Source organism: Pyxicephalus adspersus, chromosome 10, assembly GCF_032062135.1.
Source record: "Pyxicephalus adspersus chromosome 10, UCB_Pads_2.0, whole genome shotgun sequence".
Lineage (NCBI taxonomy): Eukaryota > Metazoa > Chordata > Amphibia > Anura > Pyxicephalidae > Pyxicephalus > Pyxicephalus adspersus.
The window spans coordinates 8,440,642-8,461,041 of record NC_092867.1 but is presented as its reverse complement, the minus strand read 5'-3'; the positions used below and the strand labels follow the sequence as shown (position 1 = coordinate 8,461,041).

At 42.7% G+C, this 20,400-nt stretch overlaps 1 protein-coding gene across 2 annotated transcripts in view; it reads left to right on the top strand.

Moving 5' to 3' along the window:
• Positions 1–2,543: 2,543 nt before the first annotated feature.
• The window catches only part of KCNIP2 (potassium voltage-gated channel interacting protein 2), a 229,838-nt gene continuing 211,981 nt past the window's right edge, over positions 2,544–20,400 (top strand). Inside the window, exon 1 of one of the 2 annotated variants that reach the window (XM_072424466.1) lies at positions 2,544–2,954. In XM_072424466.1, the coding sequence (XP_072280567.1) occupies positions 2,882–2,954 (73 nt within the window). In that variant the 5' untranslated portion in view covers positions 2,544–2,881. The remainder of the gene's footprint in view (positions 2,955–20,400) is intronic. The other variant, XM_072424468.1, reaches the window with a different exon arrangement.

Below are 20,400 nucleotides of genomic sequence, written 5' to 3'. Positions count from 1 at the left end.
AATACACAGCTTGGTATGAATAGATTGCAGCTGCGGATTCCGGTTCCTATGAGCAGCGCTTCCCTCTTTTCTGCATTTATTTTGTAGCCAACTCATCTCTGGCCATGGATGACATTTTCCTAATTATATTCTTAGCCATATTTGTGTAATCCATGACTTGTCTCCACTGAAAGCCTGTGTGACTGGTGACAACTCTGTGGATAATTAGGGGAAATGGACATGGCGTTGTCACCCTAAAAAAAGTAAGTGCCAAAACAAGGATCCTCATGGCAGGATCACCCAGATAGGCGTTGTCCCCATAACAGGAATAAACAGGACATCTTTCATTGAGAACGATTGGTGATCTTGGTGAAGTTTTTGGGACTTTTGATTGATCAATAGCTGGATATTGATCAAATCTGCCAATTCAGATGAAGATCTAGTTGTGTGTAATAGAAAAAAAACATGAACAGGAGATTACCCATTCTGCATCACATTCACAATAAAATAAAATAAAAAGCTTTGGATACTTGGCGGTGTGGTCGGTTTACTAATTCCACAAGTGGCCACTAGGGGGAGAGTTGCAAATTTGTATTTAAAGTCCCAAAATTTCAATATTGAATCACACCGGACAAAAATATAAAAAACTTTATTCTGATTATTGATAAAACAATGGCTTGGAATGTGCATGGAATCCTCAGTGTTTGCTTCCAGCGTCTTGTACAAATGGAAAGTGCACAATAAAACGCCTAGCTGATCACTCAAACAGCAATACCATTAAAATGTTACAGTTGTTTTCAGGTCAACAGGCTTAAGAATTGTAGAATATCAAATTTTCAGCAGCAGTTGTTTAGCAATAGAGCCTATTTACTGCTTATTCTACAGATGACCACTAGAGGGCACTCCAGAGCAATAATGTGCAGCAGACCCTGGAGTAAGTGCATGATGACAGGAAGTGGCTTGTGGCCCATTGCATGCTGGCATAATGCTTTGGTGGGAACCATGCTTAAATACAGCTATGGTATCAATTATGATCAATGCAACTTAATGCATGAGGTGGGAAAGAGTCCATAGTTTGAGCCTGCAGTGGTCAACGCAACCTAGCACGTTTGGTGTAAATGAGCCTGCGTTGAACCGGCATTGATAATGTGTAAATGAGCCCATTTCTGTATTGAACAATGCATTAGGTAATCAATGCAGCTGAACTCACTGGATGTGAATGTGCCTATCTGCACTGAGCCTGCGCTGAATAATGCAATTTAATGCATTAGGTGTGAATGAATCCAAAAGCTGACCTGCACTGATCAACGCAACCTAGCACGTTTAGTGTAAAAATAATAGGCCCATCAGCGTTGAGCCTGCGCTGATCAGTGAACTAGGTGTGAATGTGCCCATGTGCATTAAACCTGCGCTGATCAATGCAGCTGAATGCGCCAGGTGTGAATGAGCCCACACTGAAAAAACACAGACTTACCAGATGAAATGTGAATGGGCCCTTTAGCCCGAGCTGATCAACGTGCTAGGTGGGAATGTGCCAAACATATGTATGAGCCAACACCTATCCAACATTTTACCTCTTCCAAAAACAAGCAGGACTCCTATAAAAAAACAATGAATACCAAAACTTTTAACCAACTAAGCAAGGTTTGCTCACAAAAATGCGCAAAAAGAGAAAAAAGGGGGCATAATCCCAACCCCCTGACCCCAATATTTCTAATGGGTAAAGCAGGGGTGTCAAACCTAAATACACAATGAGCCAAAATTAAAAATTTAGACAAAGTCGCGGGATAAACTTGAAACTAAAATAGCACCGCTACTACAATTCCCTGCGTCAAGAAAACAGTCCAATGCGGGGCCAGGCATGGGCAGAGAGGACGCTGATCTATAGACACGAGTGATGCCGCTACTACTACTACAATTCCCAGCATTACTTGCGTCTATAAAACAGTCCAATGCGGGGCCAGGCATAGACAGAGAGGCCGCTGGTCTATAGACGCGCGTTATACCGCTACTACAATTCCCAGCATTACTTGCATCTAAAAAATAGTCCAATGGGGCCACACATAGACAGAAAGGCCGCTGATTTATAGACACGAGTGATGCCGCTTCTACAATTCCCAGTATTACTTGCGTCTATAAAACAGTCCAATGCGGGGCCACACATAGGCAGAGAGACCGCTGGTCTGCAGACCCGATTGATACCGGGAATTGTAGTAGCGGTGCTACTTCATTGCAGTTGCAATTCATATTTAGGATTCCTTTGGGGGCCCCCCCAAAAAAAAAGGACAATGGGGGCCAGATTTGGCCCGCGGGCCAGAGTTTGACCCCCTTTAGGGGAAAGCATTCCAAACAGCAGCCATGACATTTTCTATAAATCACATTTTATCCTTGTGCACCAGAAAAATGCAACAGATTAAGATTAAACAATTGCAAACCATAAATTGTAACAAGTGCCACCCTCCCCCTATGATCCCTTTGTGTTATTGGCAGACTCCCCGCACATCTGTGAAGCTTCAAACTTATTCCAAGATATTAAAAGGAAGAGGAGAAGTAAGAGCCCCCCCCAGAATGTGAGAGGGATCTGCCTGCATGCTACATGGAGATTGACAGAGGCTTGGTGTGGGATTCGCAGCAGGAGGTGAAAGCAGGTTTCATGGATGGGAAATGAATATTATGGGAGCATCACTCCGCCTCCAGCCATCCCTGGACTAGATCTGATGGTGGAGGAGATCTCACAATACACAGATCCAGGATCGCACACACACAGATCTCTGCACATTCTCCAATTATCCTGGCTTTGGGAATTGCGCACAGCCTGGCCCCTGGATCTATCTTTGTGCACCTGTCACATCTGAAGAAGCTGAATCTCTTCCCAGGGCTGGGAGGTGAGGGAGCAGCGAATATGAGAGGGAAGGGAAGGAGAGCCAACCTTTCTGATTCCAGGGATCTGGATGGATCGTATGATCAGCTCACTGGTGAGTCCATAGGCAATGATCGCAGCATCCCTCCATGCTTTGCTTATTGAGCATCGGGCTGTGCACCTTTACCAAAAATACAAATTGGGAGCAGTTTTTGGAGATGACAAACTTAAGAGAGGAGGGAGAGTTTGGAGATTGTTTCACAAGGAAATCTCAGATACAATGTTACTTCTTCAGGTGCCATAGGATCTGGGGGGGAACTACAGATCACAGGTGTGCTGGCATGCTGGGATTTGTAGTTCCTGTACAGGAGCAGTAGGTGCCCTAGGATCAATAATAGTGTTTACTAAATATCCATATATGCTGGGACATTAATGGTGTTTTATATATACATGTTACTTTTTATAGTGTCAGGTGCCAGTGCTGAGACTTGTAGTTCCTGTACTGGGGCACCAGGTGCCATAGGATCACTAATAGTGTTTTCTAGATATCCATATATGCTGGGCTTTTAATGGTGTTTTATATATACATGTTACCTTTTATGTGCCATTAATAGTCTGAGCAGGTGGCCATGCTGAGACTTGTAGTTCCTAGAGGAGCAGCAGGTGCCATAGGGCTTTTAATGGTGTTTTAAATATACATGTTACCCTTTATAGTGTCAGGTGGCCATGCTGAGACTTGTAGTTCCTGTAGAGGAGCAGCGGGTGTCCTAGGAATCCTAGTGGTGCTATCAGTGTCTAAGAAGGTGACCATGCTGGGAACTGTAGTTAATAAACAGGCGCCCTTTAATAGTGTTTTTAATATACATGTGACCCTTTATGGTGCCATGAAAAGGCTGTGTGTGTGTGTGTGTGGGGGGGGGGGGGGGGCATGCTGAGACTTGTGGTTCCTGTAGAGGAGTGGCAGGTGTCCTGGGAACACTAGTGGTGCCATCAATGTCTGAGAAGGTGGCCATGCTGGGACTTGTAGTTAATGAACAGAAGCAGTAGGTGCCCTTTAAATGTTTTTTTATAAATACAGGTTACCCATTATGATGCCATTATTAGTCTTTGTGGGGGGCATGCTGAGACTTGTAGTTCCTGTAGAGGACCAGCGGGTGTCCTAGGAATCCTAGTGGTGCTATCGGTGTCTAAGAAGTTGGCCATGCTGGGATCTGTAGTTAATAAACAGGAGCAATAGGTGCCTGGGGACCCCTAATGATCTCTTTGATATATCTGTACTTGATGGGACTTGAGGTTCCTGTAGAGGAGCAGCTGGTGTCCTGGGACCCCTAGTATTGCATATATGTCCATGGCACTTGTAGTTCTTCTTAAAGAGTGTAGGTTGCTTTGTCCATATTCGGTTGTTCAAATCAAAGGCTAAGGCCGTCAGTCTGATTGTACAATCTCCTATTGTGACTGGTCGCACACAATGGTGCCATTACTCATCCTGTTGTGCCCAATTTCTTCACTCGTTGGTGCAGAATTTTTAGGGTGATTTTTGGTTGTGTGGGAAAAAAAACACACATACGTCTGAATTGTATTTAGATTTAAAACAAAATAATTTTGTGGCACGGGGTTAACGTAGTGCGTCATACATTGTGCATTAAATTGATGTTTTTGGCACAGCAGCAGAAAACAAAGGGTTAATGCTGTGCCACTACAAATCTTCCATGTAGGCAGGCAAGATGATTCCATGACATGGATAAAGGACAGGGAATGCTGGCACTTGTGGTTCCTTAACCGTAATACCCCCAACAATAAAAATTGCATCATAAAATGATAACAACCTCCAATAACCATTAGTGACAACCATTAGGGATGAGCGAAAGCGAGAGTTTTCGTTTTGCTGAAATTTTGGTAAAATTGTAAAAATTTTGGCAAAATTTCATCATATTAACAAAATGCTGTGGAGGCGATGATGTGATTTTTTTGGGAAATTTTTAAAGGTGTAATTCGATTTAACCCGGGCTGCTCTGTGGAGGTTGATAGATGGAGACTGAAGGTAAGTATTGCCCCAGTGGGGGAAGGGATGGCTTGTCCAAAATGGTAATATCATCCTTCGTGATGTGTCCCTAAAGAACAGTCTTGTACTTGTGGTACCTCACTTCATTTCATTCTGACCCTTTGGTTCCTAAACTTTGTGATGAGCTCTTTCCGCCATGTACTTAATAACTGGCAGGAGCTGGGTTGCTAATGTACATAACAGACAGCGTTCTCATTGGTTGGAGCTTGTTAGGGGCTGTACCGCTTCAAACAATTACCAGCCAATGAGAAAACTGCCTGTTGTTAACATTATCAACTTGTTTTCAACTGGTTACTAATGTACACAATGTTTCCAATGGCTGGTAAATATCACCAGGCAATAGGGTTGGCAGTGCCCTGTAGGTTGGTGGTTGCTGTGGGTACATGGAATGCCATGTACATTACACTACAGATTGATCTGTAATTATAAATTTGACATTTTTTACAGTATAACTACCTATATTTTACCTGGTGTCAGCCTTTTGCAGTCTATGTACAGCTGGGCTGAAAGAGGAAAGAAAGAAGCAGTACAAAGAACCAATCAGTTCAGGCACTAACACAACAAGCTGATAGGAAAAGAAAATAAAATGCCCAGGAGATGAGCTCATCACATTGCTGCTTCTTCTTTCCTTGACCAGTCATATGCCAAGAATGGGATGGAGCCAACCTGGGCTCAGAGCCAGTAAATGAACAATTTGTCTCATCAGACTGAGGACATCTAGAGGCAGAAAAGAGTAGTGCAAGTAAAATTCCTTGGCATAAAAGAAATATTGCCGAAAAAAGCTCCTCATTTTATCTTTTTGTGGACTTTTCATTTTTATTTTAATATGTTTGGCTTCTAATTTCTGCTTTAGGAAATTGGCAACTGTAGGCAACTTATTAGGAGACATCTAATTGCTGTAGGCATCAGCTGGGATCATTTTACCCCTGAGCTTTGCTGACAAGATGACGTTAAGAAACGCTTTGTTTCCCCCAAAACCCCAGCCCAACTTGTGGCACTACAAAGCCCAGCAAGCTCTGCAGCAACACACCTTTCAGCCAGCTGCGTCTCTGTGACCCCCTGTCAAAGCTGCGCTGAGTTTGTTTGCAGAGCAGGTGTCTCACACAGGTGTAAATTTGCATACAACTCCAGTTTGCATGCTACAGCTGCAGGTTTACTGGTATTTAAAGGGGAAGTGACCTATCTTTTCAATGATTCGCCATCGTGAGTAATGACTGTAAAGCATACATATTCATTTATTTGTTTTTCGCTGTCTCATATTTTCCTAATCAACATATTTATTGGTGCTCTTAGTATGTCTAACTGTGTGTCTGACTTACAAGGGAGAGCACAGAGAAGACATAATGGGGGTCATTTACGGCATTTGTATTGTCACCAACATGGCTGGAAATGTTAAGAGTGGAATTGGTGGGAACATACCCCAAGTGAAAGTTGTTCTTTAAAAATATATAATTTTGTTAATTTAGAGCTAAAGTATAGTTTTTTTATTAGTTATTTTATTTTATATTTTATATTTATTTTATTTTATTAGTTATCAGTATATATTTTATTAGTTACCTGCCAACTTTTTAGGCTAATTCAAAGCCCCTGAAATATAGTCACCAAAACTTGCTGGTGGGTGGGTCAGGTGTCCTGTAGGAACATGTCACATGTGAAGAAAGATGTACGTTTTTTGTTTTTTTTTTAAACAAAATAAAGTATGCTCAGAAAAATTAGATTTTTTAAAGCCGTCTGTCAGCATTGTAAAGCTTATTACAAATCCTCTGAACATGGTATTGTCACCAACGTGGCTGGGAGGTTTTAGGGTGGGATTGCTGGGAACATGTCCCAAGTGCAAAGAATGTTATCATCATCATTAATATTTTTATCATTTAAAACTAAAGTATAATTCAGACATTTTTTAAGTCATCAACCCCTGAACATTGTATACTCATCAACATTGCTCATGGGTGGTGTCAGGGGCTCGATGGGAACATGGCACAAATTAAATTTTCCATTTCCTTTTCTTGTAAATCAAAAAATGTTAATGAAAAATGTTTTTTATGCTGAATTTTAAGCTATTTGCAAAGCCCCTGATAAGATTTTATTGCCAATTTCTTTTTTCATTTTTGACATGTTCCCACCCTTGACTCATTATCTACAAATAGGCGGAGCTTAGAACCAGTGACCACCCAGTTTTCTTTTTTTACACAATCCTATTTAGAAAATAAGGATATGGGTAGCCGACGAGATTTAGCCGCTGAGCATGATAAATGAGAAAGTGAAATTCAGAGCCACTCAGCAGGCAGCCCCGGCCCCCGAGGGGTTTTTAATGAAAATTTGTCATGTGTGACTGGAGGGAACCTTTAAATCCACACAACTCATAGGTCGGATCGATGGAGGAAGTTGGATGATGGATGAGCCTAGTCATACCGGCTGATAGAATAGAGAGAGCTCAGAGTCTGAACCACCCACAGCCCAATAAAGCTGCTTTTGGAGTCTGATTTTAAGGGCCTCTGGAGGGGACAATTGATTGGTCGGGTTGAGAACCAATCTGGATCAATAGCACCCCTCCCCACCTTACATAAGATACTGATAGCATTTCTTAGTGTCTATCCTCTCCAAAAAAATGAACAGGTTCAATTGGCCAGAACTTATTTCCTACAGGATACTCCAAGAGCCTGTACACACAAGGTACTACAGCAGAGTATGATAGTAGAGTAAGATAGATATAGCTCAAAGCTTTTTATTTTGCCCCCCACAATACGATTTCTCACCATGTGCCTACCAATACCCTTTTAAAAGCTACTTCCTGCCCTCCCCCTCCTGTGCTCTGTGCTGGCGGAGCTGAGTAATAGCCACACCCCTCATCATAACTCCTCATACACTTATTTCTTGATGTTTTGCCCCCTAGTGGTGCTTAAGTCCTAACCATTAAGTTCTTATTGATTTGGCTCCCTCTAGGGGGTGAAATGTGTCACAGCTGCCCCTCTGTTACATTTGCAGTGTCAGCTATGTACAGCACAACGGTGTGGCTACAAATGATGATATTCTGATTGGAGCATGAAGTGTAGCCACCGGCATTAAGGATTTCTCTGCAAAGTATGGAAGGGATTTATGAGGTCTCATTATACACAATAGACAGAAGACAAATATGATTTTTTTGCCTTTATTATGGTAAACCTCCATCATCAATGTATCACTTTAATGTAGAAACATTCCATGCGGATTCTTCCGATTCCGGAATCCAGCAAATATTACGAAAAGTACTTTTATATTAAGTAATTTTCATAGACACCCGGGAAGAAACAATAAATTCCAAAATCCCTGCAAAGCCCAATTAATAATACATGGCATGAGGTGCTGCAGGATTTAAGGGGATACCATGCCACGGAAGCCCATAATAGACTCCAGGTACTCCGGGTACTCGATAGGATGCAAATGTATGTGTCAGCTGGGATCGCTGCCATCTCACTGTCTGGGCAGGGAGTCTGCGGAGTGAGAAGTCAGGATTTATGGTATCGGAATCTGAATTCTTATTGGATTATCTATAGGAAGTGTGAGGGCCGGTAACCGCCAGGAGGGTGAAAAAGCGGAAAACAGATAAAATTGTAACTATAATGCTGTGCTAGTAAATCCCTTATAACATGTTGGAAATAAAGTATTGCTAAGTCCCCCAACCCATGTTAGTAATCCCCCCCATACATGTTAGTAAGTCCCCCCAAAACCTGGTACTAAGCCCCCCATAACATGTTAGTAAGCCCCCCCATACCATGTTAGTAATCCCCCCCATGCATGTTAGTATGTCCCCTCATACATGTTAGTAAGTCCCCCCCATACATGTTAGTAAGTCCCCCCAAAACCTGGTACTAAGCCCCCCATAACATGTTAGTAAGCCCCCCCATAACATGTTAGTAAGCCCCCCATACCATGTTAGTAAGCCCCCCATAATGTGTTAATAATCCCCCATAACATGTTAGTAAGCCTTCCCATAACATGTTAGTAAGCCCCCCCATAACATGTTAGTAAGCCCCCCCATAACATATTAGTAAGCCCCCATAACATGGTAGTAAGCCCCCCCATAACATGTTAGTAAGCCCCCATAACATGGTAGTAAGCCCCCCCATAACATGTTAGTAACCCACCCTTAACATGTTAGTAAGCCCCCCATAACCTGTTAGTAAGCCCCCCATAACCTGTTAGTAAGCCCCCCATAACATGGTAGTAAGCCCCCCATAACATGGTAGTAAATCCCACCTATAGCATGTTAGTAAGCCTCCTCTAATAAGTTAGTAATCCCCCCATGCAAGTCCACCCATAAAGTGGTTTTATTATCTGTTGACTCCACCAAATTGGTAGTTTTTCTACTTCCTGTAGCCGGCCAAGCTGACCAGCAGTCCCAAGTAAGGACTTGTATAAGTGAAAGGGAATTTTTGAGTGGTTAAGTGGGGGAGGGGTAATTGAAATGGGGAGGGGCAGTATTATGGGAATCAGCCCTGATTCGTTTCAAGAGATGGGGGCGTGTTGAGGGCGTGGCCTTTGCCTCTATATTCAGTTATAAGGTGGTCACACGTGTCACTGGACCTACCATCAGTCTGTTCACTTAGCTGAGTCCATCCTGAGTATAATCTGTTGTGTTCACCTTTACAATGTATGTGAATCCTCTCCTCGCTAAAAGTCGTCGTCCTCGGTGAATCCTCATCATCCCATAAAATGTATGATCTATATTTTTAGGTGTCCGGAGCGGAGCATTCTGGGTAATTTCTGCACTTGCCAGTGCAATGTGCCTGCAGATCCTCAGCAAACACCATTTATTTATACAGCGCTGGACGGATTGTTATACGGATCAAACACATGGAACGGGGCCAGGCTCTTCCTCACCATCATTTTCCATCTGTGGGCAGCGGAGTGTAGATCATTTCTAGTTATTATACACATAAGGTTCCATTTATTCATGTTTTCACCCAAGATTCACCCAATATTTATCCAGGATTGACATATAGTTCATAATATTCAATTTTGAAATGTGTGAATCAGCGTTTATTTTTTTCTAATTGAATTTTAATTGTGAAAAATGTGTTGGTTACCAGTTGGGTGAATCTTGGGTGAAAACATTTATGAATAAAACCCTATAGTTGCGGACTGTAGAGCTCCTATGTACAAGGCAGCATTGGCAGTAAAGGGTTGATTCATCGTGATTTCTGGATTGAATTGATATGAAAGACTCACAGTAGTGCAGCTCTATAATCATTAATAAACAATAACATATTGTATATAATAATTGTCTGGTAAAGCAGCCCTCTGTCTGGAAGAGGGAAGACTGGGAGCCAATCATATTGCTGCATGCACACATGCTGGCAAAGGAACATGCTGATTGGAGGAGGGAGTAGGACAGGCCTGAGGTGATGTGATTGGTCATCTGCTGCTATTTCTCTGTCCAATAAGTAGATGACGGGAGGGAACACAGGGAACCAATGAAGGTTGCTGCATGCTAATATTCTGTCAAGGCTCATGCTGATTGGTAGCAGAATGAGCAGAGGGATGACCTGGTTGGATATATGCTGCTATTTTTCTATCCAATAGGCAGATTGGAGGAGAAGGGGTAGAGTAAATATAGGGAAGACTGGGAACCAATCACGTGGGCTGCTTCTATTCTAAAAAAAGAACATGCTGATTGGAGGACGGAGCACAATAAACAGAGGTGACCTAATTAATCATCTGCTGCTTTTTTTTACCCAATAAGCAGACTGAAGGTGCAGTAAGGAGAGGGAGAACTGGGAGCCAATCAAATGGGCTGCATATAAATGCTTTGTCAAGGTTCATTCTGATTGGAGGAGGGTGCAGAATAAGCAGAGAGCTGACCTGATTAGTCATCTGCTGCTCTTTCTTTTCTTTATTTGTATGATTTGTATTGCCATGCTGTTACATTGGGCCTGATTTAGTAATGCTGTCTGGGGCTGGAGAGGATACATTTTTATCAGTGAAGCTGGGTAATCCAGCAAACCTGGAATGGATCAGCCCCAGGACTGAAAACATTTGCGAAAAGCAAATGACTTTTAAGGAATCCATTCCAGGATTACTGGATCACCCAGCTTCAGTGATGAAAGTGTATTGGAGAGCTCTAATAAACTGTATTGTATTTGTAGCTGTGTCTCTATTTACAGCAATGTATCCGAGTCATTTCAGGACCTTCATAGCCCCAGGGGCCCGCAGTAGCCGCCTCCCGCACAGTTCTTTATACGGGGCCTCTGTTGCCATAAGGCTGCACTCCGGCCCATAACGATATAAAAATAGCCGTCTGAGGATAATTGTAGCCTCTGTAGAGAGACGGAAATCCCAGGCTAATAAATGAGCGCGGCCCATCACCATTAATTATGACTTTTAAACCGGGAGCGTACTTTGATATTCCCGAGGGCCGCTAATTACATCGCGATCAATTTACCTCTGGCACATGGATTGGGTCAGCTCAGCGTTCTGTGTATGGGATCGCCCTAATAATAATGACGGCATTATGGGGTCTTCATTAATAACACGGATGCTGAACCCCCGCCACGTCGGTTAGGTTTGTTAAATGATATTTATCCGGGGAACATGTGACTGTGCCCGATCATAAACCCTTATTGAATATAAAGCTGAGACTTTATGCCGTCATGCTGACACATATTGCACAGACATGCCCCTGCGTTGTCACTATAAGGACGCTGCTCCATGATGTGCAGCAGACGCTGGTACGTGTGCATGTGGACAGGAAGTAGCTAACGCAGGTCAGCGGCACTGACATCCAAATACTACAGCAGTTGTGATATACAATGAGGCTTTTCATCAACTTTAACAAAGTTTAGATGGGTGATGGGAACGGCGTTCTCAGGTGGCTCCTAGTGGTCAGTACTTTGCTAGCTGCTTGGTTGCCCCAACTGCGGCCCTGGTTCTTAATGGCAGTGGGCAATACTGAACCACTCACTATGACCTACATTCATTCTCTATGGGGTGCAGGTTATGTCCATAAGAGCCACTTAATTCTACACCACCTGGCCCAAAAAAGTCCCAGGTTCTGGGGGGGGGGGGCAGTGCTATGATCTGGGGTGCCTGTGGGTGCAGTTTTTTACTCTGGAGTGCTTGTGGGGGCAGTAATGTAATCTGGGGTGTCTATAGGGGGCGGTGTTACTATCTGGGGTGCCTGTGGGGGGCAGTATTATGATCTGGGGAGTCTGTGGGGGCAGTATTATGATATGGGGAGTCTGTGAGGGCAGGGTTATGATCTGTGGTGGCATTGTTATCATCTGGGGTGCCTCTAGAGGCAGTATTATTTTCTGGGGTGTCTGTGGAGGCAGTGTTATGATCTGGGGTGCCTGTAGGGGGCAGTGTTATGATCTGGGGTGCATGTAAGGGGCAGTGTCATGATATGGAGAGTCTGTGGGGGCAGTGTTATGATCTGGGGTGCCTCTAGAGGCAGTGTTATGATCTGGGGTGCCTGTGGGGGCAGTAATATGATCTGTGGTGTCTGTGGGGGCAGTGTTATGACCTGGGGTGCCTGTGGAGGCAGTGTTATGACCTGGTGTGCCCTGTGGGGGCAGTGTTATGACCTGGGGTGCCTGTCCTGTGGGGGCAGTGTTATGACCTGGGGTGCCTGTGGAGGCAGTGTTATGACCTGGGGTGCCTGTAGGGGGCAGTGCTATGATCTGGGGTGCCTGTAGGGGCAGTGTTATGATCTGGGGAGGCTGTGGGGGCAGTATTATGATCTGGGGTGTCTGTGGGGGCAGTGTTATGATTTTGGGTGCCTGTAGGGGGCAGTGTTATGATCTGGGGTACCTGTGGGGGCAGTGTTATGACCTGGGTTGTCTGTGGGAGCAGTGTTATGATCTGGAGTGTCTGTGGAGGCAGTGTAATGATCGTGGGTGCCTGTGGGGGCAGTGTTATGATCTGGGGAGCCTGTGGATTGTCTTGTGCCTGTGGAGTGTTATTGTCACGGTCCCTCCCGTGACTGAGGTTAGAAGATCTGGGAGATTGGCTACACGTGAGGTTATCTGACAGTCCCTTTGTTTTTAGTTGTTTCTGTGTTGTTGTTTGTAATGACCCCACCTCTTGTATCAGGTGCAGCTGCTGGTCATTACTGCTCCTCCATTTAGTCTGGCCTCACACTTCATGCTATGCGGTTGATATTTTCTGCTTGGATGTGGAAGAGCTGGTGTGTTGTCCTCTCCAGAGTTCCTGCACCTCCATTTTCTATTTAAGATAAGTTGTACTGCTCTTGGTATTTTGTTGTTCTCTTGTGTTCATGGATACTAGGCCTCAGGGAGATGCTGGTTTGTTCATCTGGGTCTGGTCTCAGGCCCAGTCACTATTCATAGGGCAATTCAGGACTACTAGGGTCTAGGTTCTGGTGTATGAGTATTCCCACCTTCAGGGGATATTCATGTGTGACCGTTCATTCAGGGTGTGACCGTTTCCCTCTCTCTTGCCTTTTGAGGCCTAGTTCCTTGTCTTTATCCTTCTATTTTCATATAGATGTTTCTCTCACCTCCACATCACGTGACAGTTATGACCTGGGCTGCCTGTAGGGGGCAGTGTTATGACCTGGGGTTGCTTCAGTTGGTCAGGTCTAGATTCACCAACTTTATGTGCCCAAAATATTGAGGTCAGCTGACTTCCTGAATATACAGAATGTTTTCAGTCAATAGATGGCGCGGACATATGGATAACAATGCCAGGATTCATGGGGCCCAGATTGTGAAGTAATGGTTCAGGGAGCTGGGTCATCATTGTCCCCCATGGATCGGCCACCACAAACCCATTGAGAATCTTTAAGATGAGCTGGAGAAAACTTTACACAGCTGTGAGTCTCCAATCATCAATGCAAAATCCTGGGGAAAATGAATGCAGAAAATAGAGGGAAATAAATCCTGAGATTGCATAATGTTTAGTTATTAACCCTCCAATGCCCCCCTCCATTAGGGTAACACAAGGAACCAATGGTGCCAATGATAACGAGTTAAAGAGACAAACTGATTCCCTCTCTATCTTTATAATGAGGAAAATGGTGACGCCTGGAATATTGTGCAGGTCCCATGCTGAGTTCTCTCCGATCTCCTGCTCCCCAGATACTCTGATTTTTAATTAAATCCTCGTCCTTCTCTGATTAAATAGAGTGGAGTGGAGAGTTCCTCATGGGGCAGTAAATATAAAACTTCTATCCATTCAATGTAGAAATAAAAAGGATAAGTATTTGATGGAGGGATATGGAGTTTATTGTGGAGACTCAGTTTAGGTAATAAAAAAAAGAAGAATCCCTAATTAATAAAAGGCGCCGGAGGGGGGGGGGTATTATCAATTTGTAGGTGGACAGCGGTTAAAGACTTTCTTAGGGTGGGGAAGGGTTCTTTCGTGCAATGTTTTTCCTTTCAATCTGTGTATTCTTGTTTCCTGAGAAGTTGGAGGATATCCCCCAAAGTGAGGGGAATTCTCATTTCTGGAAGGTATAGGGACAACCCTAAAATTTTGACCCTGTTTTCATTCTGTGATAATGGTCAGCAGGACAAATAGAAAGGGTGAAACTCCCCAATGGGAACACAGACAGCAATAAATAACTGATGGATGGTCGTGCACACTTTATCCAAAGAGAGAAAATGAAGATATAAAATATTAGCAGGGTTGTGGTCTTATTGGCACTGATCTGGCACTGAATCGGTTTACTGAGTTACATTGTAACATAATAATGCATGCAGAGTGGGGGGGGGTTCTGTAGTATAACAGTAGGATTGGTTTACTAAAGGAACTGTTCGGTTGGCAAATGTATTTTGTAAATTATTCCCCAGCATGTATATCACTTGGTTAGTATGTGCAGTAAAAAAGAATACCCGATCACCGGGAAATCTGAAATTGGTGAATTTAATGTGCAATATGAGGGTCTTCTTCCGAGGGTACAGCCAAATGATGCTCAAAAAGCAAAGCGTTCTCCCAGATCAGGAGAGCCGTGTCTTAAAGGGATGCTGCCGTTGTGCCTTTTCCTGCATGCCTAAATACTCTGCTACCTCATTTCAATGGAAATGCAAATGTGCTTTGTAATTTGCTGTCCTGGCTAGGCTCTCCAATATTGACTAATGCTGGTTAGGTGCCTCCTATGCCGGTCTATTGTTCTGCACCTCCAGTGATTACTCACCGCTGCCATTTGGGATTTTATTCCTGACTCTGCAATGTGAAAGAGCACACAATGTCAGGATGGAGAAGGAGCAGAGAACCCGACTGTTTTTTATTTTGGTTCATTTCATTTATTTGTGGCACAGAGGTCAGCGGAATGCCGGTACAGCCGATTGTTCAGGGTTTCATGGTAATTTTTATGTCTTGGTATATAGAGTGCAACATTGCGAGGAGCATTGATAACGTGCAAAGTGCAGTGACCCATTGCAACCCATCTGAATCAACGCCTTCAAGTCAACTAATTTAAAAGCCAACTCAAGCCAAAAGTTCATTTTTAAAGCAGGAATCTTAACTTAATGGAAACTGCCATTTGTGGCCAGTCTTCACAATAATAATAACTATTGTGAATGATCAAGGGCCAACTGGGCTCCTCTACTACTGTATTATATAGTAAGAGATTCACTCCCCACACATTTACCTCCCTTGTGGTACAAAGGAGCCCCGGACTGATTGGAAACTTTCCCATTTGTCTGTGCCGGTTCTGAACCCTTTTACTGCTTCCACAATCTCTTCCCACCTGTCCACACATACCTGGCCCTTGCTGCATACAGGGGCCGATTGGAAACTCTTACATATGTATGCAAGACCCACCTGTCTCCAATCAGTCCCCTCTATTGGGTTGGTGGTTCTGAACATTTAGGGACCTTTGCAATGGCTGAACAGACTCTTCCATACTGTATTTGCAGAATAAAAGACATGGCCTTCCTACACCCATTGCCCTTACACCATATACACGGATTGGAATCTCTCCCCATGGGGGCAAGACTCGCCTGTCTCCAACACTCAGAGACCCTATTATTGCCAAAACAGGCTCTTCCATCATTGTATAAGAAACTTTCCATATACATGTTACCCTTGCAGCATACAGGAGCCTTGACTGGTTGGAAACTTTGCAATACGTGCACATAATCAAGATGTTGCCATTCAGTGTCCTCAATTGGGTTGGTGGTTCTGAACATTTAAGGACTATTTCAATGGTGAGACAGACTCTTCAATACTGTATTTGCCTTGACTGGTTGGAAACTTTGCAATTTGTGGACAATATCTACCCGTTGCCAATCAGTCTCTATTGGGTTGGCGGTTCTGAACATTCTAGGATCATTCAGTGCCCATAGAGATTAAGCAGTCCACACCTGTCCATATGTTGCCCTTGCAGCATGCAGATTTTTTGGGCAAATAGTGTTAATTTTAGGGACTGACTCCATATATTGTGGTTGTTATATCCAGAAACACTTTTGTGATTATTTAACTGATCCAACTATACCTGCACTCTGCGCTGTATCATCGCTTACCAAATTGCTTTCTAAAAAAACAAAGCCTTTTTGCCTTTAGATTCACAGATGCAGCCAGACTGTTAGGACGGTGAAAAATAAGACTTGGAATGAATCTGAGGTCTGGGTAATCCTCTTAGAGCGCCATGGCAGCGTTCCGTACCCTCTTTGCCTTTCCGATACACCTTCCAAAGCGCTGCAGGAATTGACAGCAATTTAGCGGATGGCTTTTGACATGCAATTTCTATTCCGCAGATGAGAAGAAAAAAAGACATCTGCTGAATTGCCATTGCTTTACCTCCAGCAATGAGAATGTTGTGGCTGGGCTTTGTTTCTTGGAGGATATGTTTGGCGAGGCCGTGTCACCTGTGGAGAATGTTCATTAATATTTATTTAGCCTGTGAATTAAATGTAAATTATCTGAGAATCTACTGAATGCTGAATTTTATCGAACTGCCGGGTAATAATAAATCATAAGAGCTGGCATGGTATTTATTAACTGGTAATTACCCAGGACCAAGGCAACTAGCTAATGTATAATAAAGCTGGGAAACCCCAATATGAACGCTGAAATACCCCTACAACCCCCAACTCTTCATTTTATTATCCCTTATAAGGAAGTTTTTATAAAGTGGTGAATCTTGCATACACTAAACATTCTCAGGTGGGGACTCATTCACTGTAAAACACATGACCTTGGAGGTTGGTCCTCCAGAGAGTGAATGTCGGATTCACTGCTTTATAAATAGACTGTTTAGACATATCTTGTTTCGATAGGCTTTACATGTTACTTTGGTTTTGCTTTTCATTGTGTGCTCATTTCTTGGGAAATTAATTTGAAGTGTGATGATCATGAAATAAAAACTGTGAGAGGTGAGAAACAACTCTGATGCCAAAACCATTGATCCCTAGGTGGCTGGTCATGTGACCTAATGCCCAGGCAATCGGTCACATGCTCTCTAAGGAATTTGATGCTTTCACAGAACCAAATATATGGAATTAGCTCACCGGAATGGCTGTTGATAAATGCTGAAACAGATTTTTTGAAGATATGATGTTTTATGTTCATTCATGAAAGCACAACTGAAGCCATTACATTTCATTTAGTTATAACTTTCATCAGGGCAGGCTGTAATGGGCGTCTTTCTGGGACACCAGGAAAAATGAAAACATTTTCAGATGTAGGAAGACATAGAATTTATGGAATTGCTTTTGTTGGTTTCCTGTTTTGATGGTAATGGCACGTTCCCATTTATTTTACAGAAAGTGTAAGAAATTCCCCCATTGTGATTTCAGACTGAAATAAAAACTTCTTAGGGAATCCAAGGTTTTTTACTCTTAAGCTGCGTACACACTTCCAATTTTTATCGTTGGAAATGAACGACCGATTGGCCAAAAATCGTTCGTAAAAAAAGTAACCAACGACGCTGACGAACAAGGATAGTCGTTGGAAGTGAACGACCGGACCGGCGGATCGGATTGGACGACGATCGTTGACCATCTATCGTGTGTACGGTCGTTCAGTGATCGTCCATGGTCTGAGCATGCGCGGTGAACGAACGTTCGCTCACTTCCTGTGGTGCACGTCACTTCTTGTATCGTTCAAATGATCGCATCTATCGTGTGTACAATATCTTTGAACGATCGTGTCGTTATCTGTATGTACAGGATCGGTGCTATACAATCGTTCGCAGATATCGTGCAGGACCGTTTGTCATTCGTTTACCAACGATAAAAATTGGAAGTGTGTACGTAGCGTTACTCTTTTTGCAGTAATATTTTCATCTTCATGGTTTATTAAAAAAATGGGCTGCTAATGCATTTAAGCATGCCAGTGACCATACATTGCAGTGTGTTTCTGTGTGTCACAGTGCAACACATGTGCATTCCCTTACTGTGCTTCGTGCCATTCCCTTAGTTTGCTGGGTGCTATTATCTTGGTGTGCATTGGAAACTGTCTAGTCTAGTCAGTGCATTGGGTGCCATTGCCTTAGTGTGTTGGATACTAATACCTTTTTATTTTTAGAGTGTTATTTTGCTATCCCCCTATTGTGCATTGGATACTGTTCCCTTAGTGTGCTGGGTGCCATTTCCTTAGTGAGCTTTGTGTTATTTATATTTTGCCATCCCCTTGGTGCACATTTGGTGCCATTCTCCTAGTGGGCTGGGTGTATTTTCCTTACTGGACTGGGTGTCATTTGCTTAGTGCATTAAGTACAATTATCTTGGTGTGTTGGGTGCTATTTCTTCCTGCCATCCCCTTTAGAGTGTTGGGTGTAATTCCATTGGTGTGCTATTCTTTTACTGCGTTGGGTGCAATTCCCTTAGTGTGCATTGGGTGCCATTCCCTTAGTGTTCTGGGTGCCATGGAGCCATTCCATTAGTGTGCTGGGTGCCATTCTTAGTGCGTTGGGTACCATTCCCTTAGTATGCTGGGTGCCATGGTGCCATTCCCTTGGTGTGCTGGGTGCCATTCTTATTTTTCTATCAGGTCAGAAAGGTAAGTGGGACAATAACTGTGGGGGGATTTGAAGGCAAAGCACAGGAGCTTAAATTTGATTCTAAGGTGAAATGGAAGAGAGCTACAAAGAGAGGCAGCAGAAGAAGAGCGGTGGGAAGAAATAAGACATAAATAATGAAAAGACATAAAGCGGGCTTTGTGGAAAACAGATTAGTTTATTTCACAAACTCAAATCATCTAAGTGAATCAATATAGTATATGAATATTTGATGTATAGGCAAATATATTTGTAAAACAGTTCTTGGGTCCAGTTATAGCCACTAGACAAATATTTTTATAAAGGAGTGTTGACAGATATGATAGCAATCACTGCTTAATGAATTATAAAAGTGAGCTCCAAATAGTAGGTAATTAAAGATTTTCTGACGCATTTCGCCTTCAATAGGGCTTCTTCGGAGGTAGGTACAGCTTGCAATGTCTGGTTGGTGAGACCAAGTGTATTGGTGAAATTTCTAGAGCTCCTTCAAGCTGTCTTATATCCAATTTTCCGGATTAGAGGTTTCATTAACTTATGATTTTGAATAGCAGAGAGGCTAAGAGTAGCTTGTATGGCAGGGAAACGGCTGTAATACACCAATATATAGTAAGAATACATATGCCAAGTATCAAGTATCTGCAAAACGCGTTGAATTGAACATGTATCAAACCATGGAGGTTATATACAATTGAATTGCAGCTGTAACTGCTGTTTATATTCATGATTGTCATTATGTTATTGTGTTACATTGTAATGTGGTTTTAAATTTTTTTTTTATAAAACAAAGTTTGCTGGCATTTTAATGATGTGGTGTATTTTTTGTTGCCTTAAAAGTTCCATTAATTACAATTTAGCAATTCATAGATGTGATGGGCTATGGCATCATTTTTAATGAGTAATGGGGAAAGAGCTTAATAATATATAAATATATATTATTTTTGCTTTCAAACCCAAATCCTTTTTTTATTTTTTATTTTTTTTTTTTGTTTTCACAAAAGAGTACTCTGTATTTTTTAGAAAAGTAGAAAGCGGGACTCATTTTAGACTTCTGGTGAGGTTGCAGTTGCTGCTTCCTCAAATCTAATAGATAGATGCCAATGAACCAAAAACATATGCTGTCAAACTGGGTGATCCAGCAAACCTGGAATGGGTTTCTTCAGTCATTTGATATTTTCTAGCAAATCCTTGAATCCTGGACGAGATCCATTTCAGGTTTGCTGGATCACCCAGCTTCACTGATAAAAGTATATCCTCTCCAGCCTTGGAGAGCTTTATTAAATCAGGGTCATTGCATTGGTTGGCATCCCAACCAATGTAAATATTAACACTTACAATCCCACATGTTGCACAAAAAAAAAGTTTGAAAAGAGTTCAGAACAGTGAAGCAGGTTAAAAATTTTACAATTAAAATCTGATTGGCCCCTTTTTTTTTTATTTAGGAGCTTATCCAGATCTGATGGATGGCCTATCTAACAATAGAGTCAGATAAAAAAGGTTTATTAACCCCCTAACCGCTAAGCCCGTAATTTCTCGCACTAAATATTTTTGCTCTTTTGG